Source organism: Xenopus tropicalis, chromosome 1, assembly GCF_000004195.4.
Source record: "Xenopus tropicalis strain Nigerian chromosome 1, UCB_Xtro_10.0, whole genome shotgun sequence".
NCBI classification, from domain to species: Eukaryota; Metazoa; Chordata; class Amphibia; order Anura; family Pipidae; genus Xenopus; species Xenopus tropicalis.
Window position 1 is genome coordinate 77250370 of NC_030677.2, and position 16439 is coordinate 77266808.

Here is a 16439-nt window from a genome sequence, read left to right on the forward strand (position 1 = left end):
ACCTTCTCTCCAATTTGCTCCTGGCTTTGGCCAAACTAGCCATCTATAAATCCAGGAAGCAGCATTTGGAAGGTGGCAACCCTCTGTCGGCAGAGGTAATGTTTCGGGTGCTGGTGCGTTCCCGCATCAGAGTGGAGTACACCCAGGCGGTGTCTGCTGGTCGGCTAACCGAGTTTGTCGACCAGTGGGCAATAAATGAAGTACTCTGCTCAGTATCCCCAGACTTGGTTTCTGTTCCCACAACCCTCACACTCCATATTTAAGTGCACTTTAATTTGAGTGACAGTTTTAATACATTCAATTAATCATCTCCTTTTTTAAGGATGTGTGATTGACTTTGGCGAGCAACTACCCGCCTGCAATTTGAATAATATATTAGCTACTGAAAATTCAACACATTTACTGCATTTTCTGTGGGGTAAAAACACAAAAAATACATTGACCCCCCAAAACCATATATTTTTGGAAAGTACACATTCGGACGAATTCAAAATTGGTACCCATGTCTTTCTACTCCAAACAACTGAGTCGCAATTCTTTCCCAAAATTGCCAGTTTTGATGAAATACCTAAAAATCACATCAAATCTTCCACTTTCAAGCACCTTATCTCCCACATAACATTAGGTACCAAAAGAACACACCCTAAATATGAAAGCCAAGGGTCCGCTGAACAGTTTGATGCCCATTGTGCATAGGAACACCAATGTATCTGGCATTTAGAGACCCCATAAGGAAGGTAGTGCATACAAATTGCCCAGGAGATCTCTTTAGCTACTGAAAATTCAACACGTTTACTACATTTTCTGTGGGGTAAAAACACAAAAAAAATACATTGACCCCCCAAAACCATATATTTTTGGAAAGTACACATTCGGGCGAATTCAAAATTGGTACCCATGTCTTTCTACTCCAAACTACAGAGTCGCAGTGCTTTCCCAAAATTGCTAGTTTTGGTGAAATACCTGAAAAACACATCAAATCTTCCACTTTCAAGCACCTTATCTCCCACATAACATTAGCTACCAAGAAAACACACCCTAAATATGAAAGCCAAGGGTCCGCTGAACAGTTTGATGCCCATTGTGCATAGGATCAGCACTGTATCTGGCATTTAGAGACCCCATAAGGACGTCAGTGCATAGAGATTGCCCCAGAGGTCTCTTTAGCTACTGAAAATTCAACACGTTAACTGCATTTTCTGTGGGGTAAAAACACAAAAAATACATTGACCCCCCAAAACCATATATTTTTGGAAAGTACACATTCGGGCAAATTCAAAATTGGTACCCATGTCTTTCTACTCCAAACTACAGAGTCGCAGTGCTTTCCCAAAATTGCTAGTTTTGGTGAAATACCTGAAAAACACATCAAATCTTCCACTTTCAAGCACCTTATCTCCCACATAACATTAGGTACCAAGAAAACACACCCTAAATATGAAAGCTAAGGGTCCGCTGAACAGTTTGATGCCCATTGTGCATAGGATCAGCACTGTATCTGGCATTTAGAGACCCCATAAGGACGTCAGTGCATAGAGATTGCCCCAGAGGTCTCTTTAGCTACTGAAAATTCAACACGTTAACTGCATTTTCTGTGGGGTAAAAACACAAAAAAATACATTGACCCCCCAAAACCATATATTTTTGGAAAGTACACATTCGGGCGAATTCAAAATTGGTACCCATGTCTTTCTACTCCAAACTACAGAGTCGCAGTGCTTTCCCTAAATTGCTAATTTTGGTGAAATACCTGAAAATCACATCAAATCTTCCACTTTCAAGCACCATATCTCCCACATAACATTAGGTACCAAGAAAACACACCCTAAATATGAAAGCCAAGGGTCCGCTGAACAGTTTGATGCCCATTGTGCATAGGATCAGCACTGTATCTGGCATTTAGAGACCACATAAGGATGTCAGTGCATAGAGGTTGCCCCAGAGGTCTCTTTAGCTACTGAAAATTCAACACGTTTACTGCATTTTCTATGGGGTAAAAACACAAAAAAATACATTGACCCCCCAAAAGCATATATTTTTGGAAAGTACACATTCGGCCGAATTCAAAATTGGTACCCATGTCTTTCTACTCCAAACTACAGAGTCGCGGTGCTTTCCCAAAATTGCTAGTTTTGGTGAAATACCTGAAAAACACATCAAATCTTCCACTTTCAAGCACCTTATCTCCCACATAACATTAGCTACCAAGAAAACACACCCGAAATATGAAAGCCTAGGGTCCGCTGAACAGTTTGATGCCCATTGTGCATAGGATCAGCACTGTATCTGGCATTTAGAGACCCCATAAGGACGTCAGTGCATAGAGATTGCCCCAGAGGTCTCTTTAGCTACTGAAAATTCAACACGTTTACTGCATTTTCTGTGGGGTAAAAACACAAAAAAATACATTGACCCCCCAAAACCATATATTTTTGGAAAGTACACATTCGGGCGAATTCAAAATTGGTACCCATGTCTTTCTACTCCAAACTACAGAGTCGCGGTGCTTTCCCAAAATTGCTAGTTTTGGTGAAATACCTGAAAAACACATCAAATCTTCCACTTTCAAGCACCTTATCTCCCACATATCATTAGGTACCAAGAAAACACACCCGAAATATGAAAGCCTAGGGTCCGCTGAACAGTTTGATGCCCATTGTGCATAGGATCAGCACTGTATCTGGCATTTAGAGACCCCATAAGGACGTCAGTGCATAGAGATTGCCCCAGAGGTCTCTTTAGCTACTGAAAATTCAACACGTTAACTGCATTTTCTGTGGGGTAAAAACACAAAAAATACATTGACCCCCCAAAACCATATATTTTTGGAAAGTACACATTCGGGCAAATTCAAAATTGGTACCCATGTCTTTCTACTCCAAACTACAGAGTCGCAGTGCTTTCCCTAAATTGCTAATTTTGGTGAAATACCTGAAAATCACATCAAATCTTCCACTTTCAAGCACCATATCTCCCACATAACATTAGGTACCAAGAAAACACACCCTAAATATGAAAACCAAGGGTCCGCTGAACAGTTTGATGCCCATTGTGCATAGGATCACCGATGTATCTGGCATTTAGAGACCCCAAAAGGAAGTTAGTGCATACAAAGTGTATACACTGCAATATAAGCTACCGGCATGTGCATTATGCGGCATAAGACCCCCTAACAGTAAGGAGACCCTAGAAAACTATACATTTTCCGAAAGTACACAATCTGACAAAACAAAAATGGGTAAATACATCTTTCTACTGCAAACTACCAAACTACAAAGCTATGCTAAACAGAACGATTTTTTTGACATTACTGAAAATTGTCACAAAGCTTGCATTTTACCCCATTATGTACCCCCACATTTTGTACCGTATCAACATGAAACATTCTAAATATGAACACCAGGGGTCTACTGAACAGTTTGATGCCCTATATGCATAGATTTACCAAACTATGTGGGGTACAGGGGCACCCAAGTAAAAATAGTGCATATGAATTTTCACATAAGATGCTTCGGCTCATGCAGTTTTTGCACCCGGTATGTGTATTATGTGCCATACGACCACCTAACAGTAAGGAGACCCTAGAAAACCATATATTTTCCGAAAGTACACATTCTGACAAAACAAAAATGGGTAAATACATCTTTCTACTACAAACTACCAAACTACAAAGCTATGCTAAACAGAACGGTTTTTATGACATTTCTGAAAATTGTCACAAAGCTTGCATTTTACCCCATTATGTACCCCCACATTTTGTACCGTATCAACATAAAACATTCTAAATATGAACGCCAGGGGTCTACTGAATAGTTTGATGCCCTATATGCATAGATTTACCAAACTATGTGGGGTACAGGGGCACCCAAGTAAAAATAGTGCATATGAATTTTCACATAAGATGCTTCGGCTCATGCAGTTTTTGCACCCGGTATGTGTATTATGTGCCATACGACCACCTAACAGTAAGGAGACCCTAGAAAACCATATATTTTCCGAAAGTACACATTCTGACAAAACAAAAATGGGTAAAAACATCTTTCTACTACAAACTACCAAACTACAAAGCTATGCTAAACAGAACGGTTTTTATGACATTTCTGAAAATTGTCACAAAGCTTGCATTTTACCCCATTATTTACCCCCACATTTTGTACCGTATCAACATAAAACATTCTAAATATGAACGCCAGGGGTCTACTGAACAGTTTGATGCCCGATATGCATAGATTTACCAAACTATGTGGGGTACAGGGGCACCCAAGTAAAAATAGTGCATATGAATTTTCACATAAGATGCTTCGGCTCATGCAGTTTTTGCACCCGGTATGTGTATTATGTGCCATACGACCACCTAACAGTAAGGAGACCCTAGAAAACCATATATTTTCCGAAAGTACACATTCTGACAAAACAAAAATGGGTAAAAACATCTTTCTACTACAAACTACCAAACTACAAAGCTATGCTAAACAGAACGGTTTTTATGACATTTCTGAAAATTGTCACAAAGCTTGCATTTTACCCCATTATTTACCCCCACATTTTGTACCGTATCAACATAAAACATTCTAAATATGAACGCCAGGGGTCTACTGAACAGTTTGATGCCCTATATGCATAGATTTACCAAACTATGTGGGGTACAGGGGCACCCAAGTAAAAATAGTGCATATGAATTTTCACATAAGATGCTTCGGCTCATGCAGTTTTTGCACCCGGTATGTGTATTATGTGCCATACGACCACCTAACAGTAAGGAGACCCTAGAAAACCATATATTTTCCGAAAGTACACATTCTGACAAAACAAAAATGGGTAAATACATCTTTCTACTACAAACTACCAAACTACAAAGCTATGCTAAACAGAACGGTTTTTATGACATTTCTGAAAATTGTCACAAAGCTTGCATTTTACCCCATTATGTACCCCCACATTTTGTACCGTATCAACATAAAACATTCTAAATATGAACGCCAGGGGTCTACTGAATAGTTTGATGCCCTATATGCATAGATTTACCAAACTATGTGGGGTACAGGGGCACCCAAGTAAAAATAGTGCATATGAATTTTCACATAAGATGCTTCGGCTCATGCAGTTTTTGCACCCGGTATGTGTATTATGTGCCATACGACCACCTAACAGTAAGGAGAACCTAGAAAACAATATCTTTTCCGAAAGTACACATTCTGACAAAACAAAAATGGGTAAATACATCTTTCTACTACAAACTACCAAACTACAAAGCTATGCTAAACAGAACGGTTTTTATGACATTTCTGAAAATTGTCACAAAGCTTGCATTTTACCCCATTATGTACCCCCACATTTTGTACCGTATCAACATAAAACATTCTAAATATGAACGCCAGGGGTCTACTGAATAGTTTGATGCCCTATATGCATAGATTTACCAAACTATGTGGGGTACAGGGGCACCTAAGTAAAAATAGTGCATATGAATTTTCACATAAGATGCTTCGGCTCATGCAGTTTTTGCACCCGGTATGTGTATTATGTGCCATACGACCACCTAACAGTAAGGAGAACCTAGAAAACAATATCTTTTCCGAAAGTACACATTCTGACAAAACAAAAATGGGTAAATACATCTTTCTACTACAAACTACCAAACTACAAAGCTATGCTAAACAGAACGGTTTTTATGACATTTCTGAAAATTGTCACAAAGCTTGCATTTTACCCCATTATGTACCCCCACATTTTGTACCGTATCAACATAAAACATTCTAAATATGAACGCCAGGGGTCTACTGAATAGTTTGATGCCCTATATGCATAGATTTACCAAACTATGTGGGGTACAGGGGCACCCAAGTAAAAATAGTGCATATGAATTTTCACATAAGATGCTTCGGCTCATGCAGTTTTTGCACCCGGTATGTGTATTATGTGCCATACGACCACCTAACAGTAAGGAGAACCTAGAAAACAATATCTTTTCCGAAAGTACACATTCTGACAAAACAAAAATGGGTAAATACATCTTTCTACTACAAACTACCAAACTACAAAGCTATGCTAAACAGAACGGTTTTTATGACATTTCTGAAAATTGTCACAAAGCTTGCATTTTACCCCATTATGTACCCCCACATTTTGTACCGTATCAACATAAAACATTCTAAATATGAACGCCAGGGGTCTACTGAACAGTTTGATGCCCTATATGCATAGATTTACCAAACTATGTGGGGTACAGGGGCACCCAAGTAAAAATAGTGCATATGAATTTTCACATAAGATGCTTCGGCTCATGCAGTTTTTGCACCCGGTATGTGTATTATGTGCCATACGACCACCTAACAGTAAGGAGACCCTAGAAAACCATATATTTTCCGAAAGTACACATTCTGACAAAACAAAAATGGGTAAATACATCTTTCTACTACAAACTACCAAATTACAAAGCTATGCTAAACAGAACTGTTTTTGTGACATTTCTGAAAATCGTCACAAAGCTTGCATGTTGCCCCATTATGTACCCCCACATTTAGTAACGTACCAACATAAAACACTCTAAGTATGAACGCCACTAGTCTACTGAACAGTTTGATGCCCGATATGAATAGATTTACCAAACTATGTGGGGTACAGAGGATGCCAAATTGAAATACAGCAGACAAAATGTCCATGTGCAAAGACAAGTAACAAAGAACAATGTAAAAAGCAATACAATTGATAAAGATAAAAAAAAATCACTAAAATCATTTTTTTTTTTTGCCTAATAATATCTGCGGGCAGAATAACAGTTTGAGTATTTTGGCTAGAGCAAATAAGTTTTACAGACAAAGTCAAGCAAACAACAACTATGCATAACTGAAAATGCTATAAAATGGCTAAACATGCAGTAAAATACCCAAAAATCCACCAAAATCACAGAAAATGTAGTAGAAACACCAAAATAATACACAAAAGGTATTGCGCAGTGCGGTTAGCGAATACACTATCCGCAATGGCAATAAAACATTTTTTTCAGGCAAGAATAAAAACGATGCGATTAGAAAAAAAAAAATAATTATAAAATTACATAAGTGTGTAAGTGTGTGTGTACATGTGTGTAAAATGTGTTTTGTGTGCATGTGTGCGAGTGTGCAACCAAGTGTGAGTTTTCTCTAAGTGCTGTAAGTGATAAATGTTTGAAAACCTCCCAAAAATGCGTGTGTGTGTGTAAGTGTGAGTATAAGTGTGTATTAGTGTAATAAATGTGTGATTGTGTGTTTGTGTGTGTATTTGCCACTTACTTGAGGTCTAGGTGAGGATCTGGAGGAGAAAAACGATCTGGCACACCAGCAGCATCAGCTCATGTGAGGGGGCGGGGCAGGAAGCAGGGGGGCCAGAGGGGGAAGCTGCGGAAGGGAGAGGAGCTGCACACAAAGCCACGAGGATGGCAGGTGAGTCCCATGGGGCCCCTGGGCGATCGCTACCCAGGGGCCACTCGTTCCCCACCTCTGACTATTGTCTGGAGGCTGGGGAACGAGTGGGGAGCGAAGGAATGGCTTGAAAAGCCATTCCTCCGCTCCCAAAACCGGAAGTGCAGCAGGACGTAGAATCTACGTTCTGTGGCACTTTGGTCCTTTGATACACAGGACGTAGATTCTACGTCCTGTGGCACTAAAAAGGTTAATACATGAATATACAGTCCAGAGTGGGGAGCACACCCATAAAAATTAACGATACCTAGGTGCCAAAGCTTAGAATTTTCACAGTAATAGAGACTGACGGCACTCTAAGGATTTGCACATCGAAGATAAAAAATAAAGATTGAAGAATCACATGTCAGATGCGAGTGGTGAGGCTTTATTAGTCCAACATTTCAGTCCATTACTTGGACTTTCGTTGGGGTTATTACATGAATACATATACAAGCAAAAAAAATTTTCATCTAATGCCATTTTTGAAGGTACGGAAAAAAATTGGAGTTTGTTATTTTGTTCTGTATTTGCCTTTACGGTGCTAAATGTGCACAAAGGATCCTGGAACCTAATATTCTTCTCATTCTCCTATTATCCTATTAATCTTCTACAAAAGTTGTAAATTACATTTAGGAGAGTAACACTAACATTAACAACTAAGATAGTAGGTTATATTTTGATGCTCATATATGACATCTTTATTGCTCAAATATTAATACTCTAAATAACATTGTCCGCACCAAAAAAAAAAAAAATGCGTCCTACAGATGAAATAGTAAAATACTATATTATATTTATTATAAACCAAATTTTGTATACTTTGTGTTATGCAGCTATTTATTCAGTTCAGTCCTTGTTTATTCCTCTTTGAAAGAACATGCTTGCCGATCATAGGAATGTGCAGTGAACTTCAAGGGCTCAATTTAGCACAAATTTATGTCTAAAATAACCTTGAGTAATTCATGTGCAGGGACAGCAATATAATAGTACAACTGCAAGGCTAGTATGACAAGAATGAAAAAAAAAATTACAAAAAAATACACACAGTTTTAGCATTTTAGAACTTTTGTCCTTCTAAACTCTCAGCAACTCTGTTCTGTGTGCTTTATTGGTTTCCAGTAGCCAGAATGCTCGGGACCTGGTGTTTTCCGGACAAGGGGTCTTTCCCTAATTCATATCTCCTACCTTAAGTCTGCTAATAAAATTATTTAAACAGTTAATAGGATTGTTTTGGCTCCAATAAGGATTAATTATATCTTAGCTGGAATCAAGTACAAGGTGCTGTTTTATTATTATAGATAAAAAGGAAATTATTTATAAAAAATGTGAATTATTTGATTAAAATTGAGTCTATGGAAGATGGCCTTTCTGTAATTTGGACCTTTCTGAATAATGTTTTTTTCCGAAAAAGGGGTTCGATATCTGTATGGCCTGTATGAGAAAACCAGAGCAAATGGATATCCTGGATGTAATCAATTTAAGATTCCAGTGCTGTTAGGCAACACTCATTGCGCAACTTTTTTGTTTGCCTTTTTTGGGGGTTGTGGGAAGGGCATATGCGCATCACCTAATATGTAAATAAGAGTGGCATTGTTCATTGGAAATTTGAACTTCCATATATTGCTAAGAAACACCCTTGCATTTCTACTGATAATTGCAAATCTGCACTGAAGTGGTAACAGTTTTAAGGAGGACTGACTACTTCCACTAAGTCAAAAAGTTCATCCTTCCCCTAACTCCTATTTTTGGGCCTACATATAAATTGTTTATCTATGTTGCTTGTTTTCTCCTGCCCCCAGTTCAATTTTTTGCACTTCAGTTTATGTTGACAAGTTCCAATCTTTTTCTTCATAGATTGTAAATAAACTTGAGGTATGTGTCAGGTTTCTTATATGGTAAATCTCTATTGCTTAGTTTACATGAATATAGTATGGTGGGGGTGCATTTTGGCTATAGCTGAAATCAGCAAAGTTGAATGTCATTTATGCATTTTGGCTATTGGTGAAATTTTGTATATTATATTTGACCGTTACAAAATGAAAATAAACAAATGCAAATATTAAGGGGCACATTTACTAATCCATGAATCCGAATCACGAATGGGAAAAAATCGTATTGGAAACGAAAATTTCGGAAGATCACAAATATCACGAAAATGCTTATGAAAAAATCGTATTAGTCACGATAATATCGTATTGGCGATCCAAAAGTCACGAAAATTTTCGTACCGAACAATTGTAAACAACGGTAAAACCTTTCCGATTTTTTCGTGCATACGTCTGAAAAAGTCGTGCGCCGTACAAAAAAGTCGTGCGCCATACGAAAAAGTTGTGCGGACGCCCGAAAAGATCTGCGAAAATACGCTCGGAGCCTTCACATGAACGCTCGAGCGTTCGTGCTTTTGTAAATGTGCCCCTAAATGTTATTTTCAATGAATAGAAAAACCTTGACAGTATACTTTTTGTATACAAAGAAAAAGTCAGCAAAAACACTGACTTCACAATAAACATCTCTACATCTGAATAAATCTTACCTCGGTAATGAACGCTTTGGCAGTCGTTGGGCTCATAACTAGAATGGCCCTTCTTAGTGTGTCCCTGTAGCGATTTAGTTCTTCTATTCTCATAGTAGCAAAGAGTCCTGTGATCATCCTATTAATGTTGTTTTCTACCTTCTGCAAAGCAACATCCATTCCCTGCTGAGAGACTCTATCCAAAAACTCTTGTATTCCACGGATATCTAGGAACATCAAAAGGCCATCAAAATGGTAATCAGCAAACAGAAATGCATCCATAAAATTCCTAGCTTGCAATGGATTGTTTTCTATCCACTATCAAGTCATGGAAGGTTAAGTGGCACATATGTTAAACTACACAGAAAAGCATTTTAATACTGGACACAGATTGCATTTGTCATAAAGTCAGATGTAATTTTCCCCTGGTATCGATCAATTAGATCAACAACAAAAAAGAAAATGAGTTCTCTATTTTCAATATTCCCCATCCATTTTAGCAAATGTCCTACTATGCCTATGTTAGTTAATTAGGAACTTGTAGAAGTAAAATGATTTTTTTTTCATTGCTTTAGATACGAGGCTTGCACTTCTGTTGCACTCAGAACATTAAAAATCTAATGCAAAAACACTAACAATTACAGTTGGAAGTATACCACACCAGCTGCCAACTGCTTTGATACAACAATGCCAATAACCTTTTAAGTGATAAAGAGATTTGCCTTTAAACCGCCAAGACTGTAAAAGTAAAATACAAGTTATTAAGCTAAATCTTAGAATAAGGAGCAACAAGGAGTGGAGATTGTTAAAAAATATAATAACACTGTGACCTTTCACATAAAAAACACCAGGAAAAATCAGCATAAAACATAAAAAAAAATGTATATTCTGAGTACATTTAAAGCACTAGATCAGTGCTGGCAAGTTTTCGTCACTTTCTGGGCAAAACCTTCAGTATAAAAAATTATGGTGTCATAAAGAAACAAATTGTGAAATAAATATACATAGTTAAGTTGGATTGAAAAGGGACCAAAGTCCATCAAGTTCACAAAAAAATGATACGCGGCCGACAAAAAAAAAAGACGATGGCGACAAAAAAATCTTGTGACAAATGCGTTTCACAAATTTCACAAATCTTCTTGCCGATTTGTGAATTTTATGGCAAATTGAAATGGGACAGATTCATTCATCACTATACATAAAATATATACCAACATCAGTACTTAAGGGGTGATTTATCAATGGTCGAGTTTGATTTTTTTCTCGATTCCAATTTTTTTGCGCCATCTAAAAGCTTGCGAGTTTCTATAGAAGTCAATGGGAGTTGTCATAGGCATAGTCAAACCATATTCTCAAATCAAATTTTTTGAGTTTTTAGAGCTCGTAAACTCAAAAAATTCTAGATATTCTAGTTTTTTATTTGAGTGGTTTTCCTTATTAATAAATAAGCGACCATTCCATATGTCAGTTTATACATTTAAAAAAAACCTCAAATTCACAAACTCAAAAATTAATAAGTAAGCCCCTAATTGTAGATTTTAGTATTACAACAGCCTTGGTATTATGATTGTTCAAGAAATCATCCAAGTCTCTCTTAAAGACATTAACAGAATCTGCCATCACAACATCACTAGGAAGGGCATTCCACAACCTCACTGCCCTCACTGTAAAAAACCACTTACGCTGCTTCAAATGAAATTCCATTCCTCTAATCCAGTGCTGTCCAACTTCTGTGCCACCGAGGGCCGGAATTTTTCCGGCCTCCGTGGTGGAGGGCCGATAATGGAAGCTAGTTTTGACCACTCCCCTTTTTAAAACCACAACCACTTGAAACCACACCCATGTTATCACATGACCATAGCCATATTAATGGTGGTAGTACAGCAAAAGCCTGCCATACTCTGCCTGCCCCCACCCTGCCTGTGTGTGCCATACTCTGCCTTCCCTACCATGCCTGTGTGTGCCATACTCTGTCTGCCCTATGCTGCCTGTGTTTGCCACACTCTGCCTGCCCCACCCTGCCTGTGTGTGCCATACTCTGCCTTCCCTACCCTGCCTGTGTGTGCCATACTCTGCCTGCCCTACCCTGCCTGTGTGTATGGCACACACAGGCAGCATAGGGCAGGCAGAGTATGGCACACACAGGCAGTCTGCAGTGACACAATGCTGCCACTGCTCCTACAGTCTGCACAATAACTATACATTAAAAAACTTTTTAATTGCAATACCACCTCAGTATATGTTCTTTTTATAGTGTGCAGGATTTATTTTTGAGGTGTGAACAGTTGAACAATGTGGGTGATTACAGCCTGAGCCTGAGGTGTGAACTCTGCAGGGGATGAACAATGCAGAGATTAAAAGGTGTGAACAACACAGGGGATTACATTTTTAAACAATACAGAGGGTTTACAGCCTGAATCTGAGGTGTTAACCATGCAGGGGGCCAGTACTGATGCCATTTAAAGCTTACACAAAGGTAAGTTATCAAAGCAGCCAGACAGGTGGGGGGCCACACAGAGGGGGGGTCGGCCCGCGGGCCGCCAGTTGGACAGCACTGCTCTAATCTAAAGGGGTGGCCTCTGGTGCACTGATCATTTTTATGGAAAAAAGAACATCCCCTATCTGCCTATAATCCCCTTTAATGTACTTGTACAGAGTAGTCATGTCTCATTGCAAGCGCTGGTGGGGTCCATTTATAATGTTCACAAAGTGCATTTTTTTCTCAAATGGCTGTTTTGTGCAGTGAAATACAAATTGCACATGAAAATGAGATTGTGGTTTACACAGGCATGCCCTCTGTGCATGTTTATTGTGCAAACATAGTTAGTACTTTGGAGTTGTGGAGGAGTAGCTAACATTTGAGGCCAGTGCATATCAGACAAAATGCATGTTCTCACATCCTCAACAGCCCCATAATGTTGTTTACATGAGCCAAAACATTTGATTAGCCTTTTGGCTTCATGTGCCCTGTTGTGGATTCACTACAGTAGTGAAAAGTGTGTGGCTGTGTCTAGAGCAGAGGATGTAATAACATCTGGACAAATTATTTGCTATAAAATGGATAACGTTAAAAGGATCACTATGGTAGTTTAATGCACATGTCGATGTCTCTGTATGACAGCAAAGAGGGATTTAAGGATTTAATGCATTGCACATTTTGTAGTGTTTTTACAATAACTGCAAGGCATGCTCTACTTAATAGCCTTCTCATGCATTCTGTAATGCAAATAAAGTGGTTTGAGTAATGTCCTCCTTTAATTATATGTTTATTGTAGTGTACTGAATTAAAGGAATTTAACGCTGGCATGAAGCCAAATGATTAATAAACAACTTTAAGACTGTCTGGAGAGTAATTGTAGATATTATGGGAACCCTCAGGATAATAATGAGCATTTGAAATCAATTAGAAAAATTTTAATGGTAGGTCTTAGTGAAACTGAATTATCCCATTTACCTAAAATATCTACACTGCAGTCTTTGCATGCTTTAACTGTTGGGTGTACTTTTTAAGAACACCAAGTCATACTTAAAGAAAAATAAAGCTTAACACTATGCTAATATACACAAGAAATATATGAAATACGTGTTAAAAATATATAAGAAATTGTATAGTTGTGCTTACTGTGAATATGAACATGTTAAGCAGGTTGCACCAAATGGTTAACCAGTTAAAAATACCAACTGAATTTCTGTAGTTACAACTAAAGAATCCTAAGGCATATTGGCCAGATTCAATTTGATGAGAAAAATTTATCTCATGTTTTATCACTTGAAAACTCTATTAAAGCCAATGGAAAAATCTGGAATTGAATTAAGAGATACATTTATCTAATTTAATTGAATCTGGACCATTATGCTTTATACTATGCTTTGTACTATTATAAACAGGCATATGATTTGTTATCTGTAATGCTTAGGACCTGGTGGTTTTCTGGAAAAAAAGAGTATCTCCCTAATTTGGAACACCATACCTTTTCTACTAAAAAAACATTTAAACATTAAATAAACCCAAAAGGATTGTTTTGCCACAAATTTGAATTTATGTAGCTTACATACCATCAAGTACAAGGTATTGTTATTACAGAGAAAATTAAATCATTAAAATGAATGAATGCTTATTTGCATATTGCAGTGTGTTTAGAAAACACAGTTGTGTGGCCTAAAAAATTATAGGAAAGTATGTGTTTAAGGTGCATAATATGGACTGCAGGGGGACACCTAGTGCAGATAGGATTGATATTTCCTCTCAGTCAGGTAATTAGGTGGCAACTGAAAGAGGAGCTGCCTGTAGAGGAAAAAGGGGTGTTCTCCCATACCTATGGGCCCTTCCTTGGAGGAGAGAGGGCTCTTCCTTGGATGTCTGGAGGAGATGTGATTTTTCCTGTGGACAGACATGGTCCTAGTTGTTACTAATTTGTAAGATGAAACTGGAGAGAGGATTAGAAAGCCTGTGGGGCTTAAGACATGGGGAGTGTATGATAAAGAGAGGCAGAATACCTGAGCTTGAGAGAGAAAGTGGGTGCCTGACTGATAGAGAGAAGCAATCTCTAAACTGTGTGTAATACTTTGTTAATCTGTGAGGGTCTGGGATGGCCCTGGGGTAGTCAGGAAGACTACAATGTCATGTGTGTTATATTTTTGATGCTATATGAAAACAAGCACCTTGTTAATGTTTTTGAGTGAATAATTAAAGGCAAAGGATTGTTTTCTTTTTCTTCTGTTTTAATTGTTGGTGTCACTGTCTCATTCTCTCCATAAGAAACCCATTTGCCTACCATTATAAAAGCCAATCTTCCCATTATATGCAAATTAGGCCACAGAGGGGTAAAAGAAAAAAACTTTTATCCATGTGTAGGGGTTTACCAAAAATGGGCCCTTAGGACAGACATCCCTAGGATAGCCACAGGGTGGTGCTAGTTAACAGGGACACTGGGATGACTGGGTGCTAAATAGTTAACAGGGAGTATACCTGTAGTTCGGGTTATGGCCACAGGGTGGTGCATAGGCCCATATAAGGGATTGCAGCCATGGGCTGTGAGGCAGACATTTTGGGGACTGCTCCAGGCAGGAGTACCCCAGGTACAGTTAAGATAGAAGTTTGGTAATAGATCGCTCTAGGAGTGATATGTAGTACACCAGAGGTTAGAATGGGCAGTCATGGCCCCTCCAGGAGTGGTAGTGAGGTTAAGACCTCCCAGCATTACATCTGCTGGAGTGCAGGGCCACAAGTGGCTAGGTAGGTTGAACAGGTCACCGCTAGTCCAGGAGCCCGGCTTTGATGGGGCTTAGGCGAGAGTACCGGTGTGGGTCCCTGTGGTGATGCTTCTAGCGTGAGTACCGGGGAGGGCTCCAAGCGGGGGTGCCTCCTGGCACGAGTACCAGGGAGATCACCTAGAAGGGAGCACGTGGCGTGAGTACTGTAAGTGATCCAACAGAAAAAGGGTCTCAATGAGTAGTAAGGAGAAATGCCCTGCATGCTGTATCAATAATATATGTGCCACTCCTGGAGAGGACTCTGCCTAATAAACCATTGCATTCATTTCACATACAATACTGTGTCTGCTGTGAATATCTGCCAAGCCCAGAGGACCACTACCAAGCCGGTAAGGAATAACCCCAGGGGGGTATATCAACCAGGAGTAAGTGGGTCCCAAGCAAATTGACAGTCCTGTGTTGCTGGAGGAGACTGACTTTTCCAACATTATTTAAAAAGTAACAACCAGGAGTTCAGCAAATGCTGCTTTCTGTAGCAAATACATTCACAAATAACTTTTAAAGTGCTGAAAATGTTTAATAAATTCATATTGGAATGTTGCTTAGAATTATGTTTTCTTTTATTAGGCACAAACTTTTGGTGTTGACATCAGATTTGGTTCAGCCAGACATGTGGATTGAGCCAGATCCGAATCCTGCTGAAAAAGTCTGAATCTTAGTCAAATCCTGACACAAATCCTGGTTTCGGTGCATCCTTAATGGGAACTTTCAGTTTTAAAGACAGCACAAGAAGACACAAGCAGTCACAGCTTTTCAGACTCCAAACCTTTTGCAAAAATGACGTTGCAATATTATATACATAATTCTTAAAAGTTTCAAAATAGATATTAAAGGAGAAGGAAAGGCTAGTAAAGAGTTAATCTCAAGCTGCAGGCATACCTTCAGTTATCTCAATAATGCCTTTAAGTCTCCCTATATTTTGCCTGTTCAGATGATCAAAAGCCAAACAGGAATTAAAAAATGCTGAGCTGTGTAAAGAAGACTCCCAGAATGCATCGCTCCTGCACGGACACAGCTACCGAGTAAGCGCATGCACATTTAACATACCCTGTGAGCACGCTTTCAATCTCACAAGCAGGAGCGGCTCGGGCAGAGTAGGTAGCGCTCGCGTCTAGGGGGAGAAGGCTCGCGCATGCGCGTTTCCTTGCGTGGCGCCATGTTGGATATCCAACATGGCGCCTGCAATAGAGCAAATACAGCATTTCTGAAAA

General features: G+C 38.9%; 1 protein-coding gene across 3 annotated transcripts in view; it reads right to left on the bottom strand.

Annotated features, from left to right (window-relative positions):
* Positions 1-16439, bottom strand: part of grid2 (glutamate receptor, ionotropic, delta 2) — a 546810-nt gene that overhangs the window by 284608 nt on the left and 245763 nt on the right. For all 3 annotated transcript variants that reach the window (XM_031903170.1, XM_031903172.1, XM_031903175.1), the window contains exon 4: positions 9976-10181. In XM_031903170.1, coding sequence (XP_031759030.1) covers positions 9976-10181 — 206 coding nt within the window. The remainder of the gene's footprint in view (positions 1-9975; positions 10182-16439) is intronic.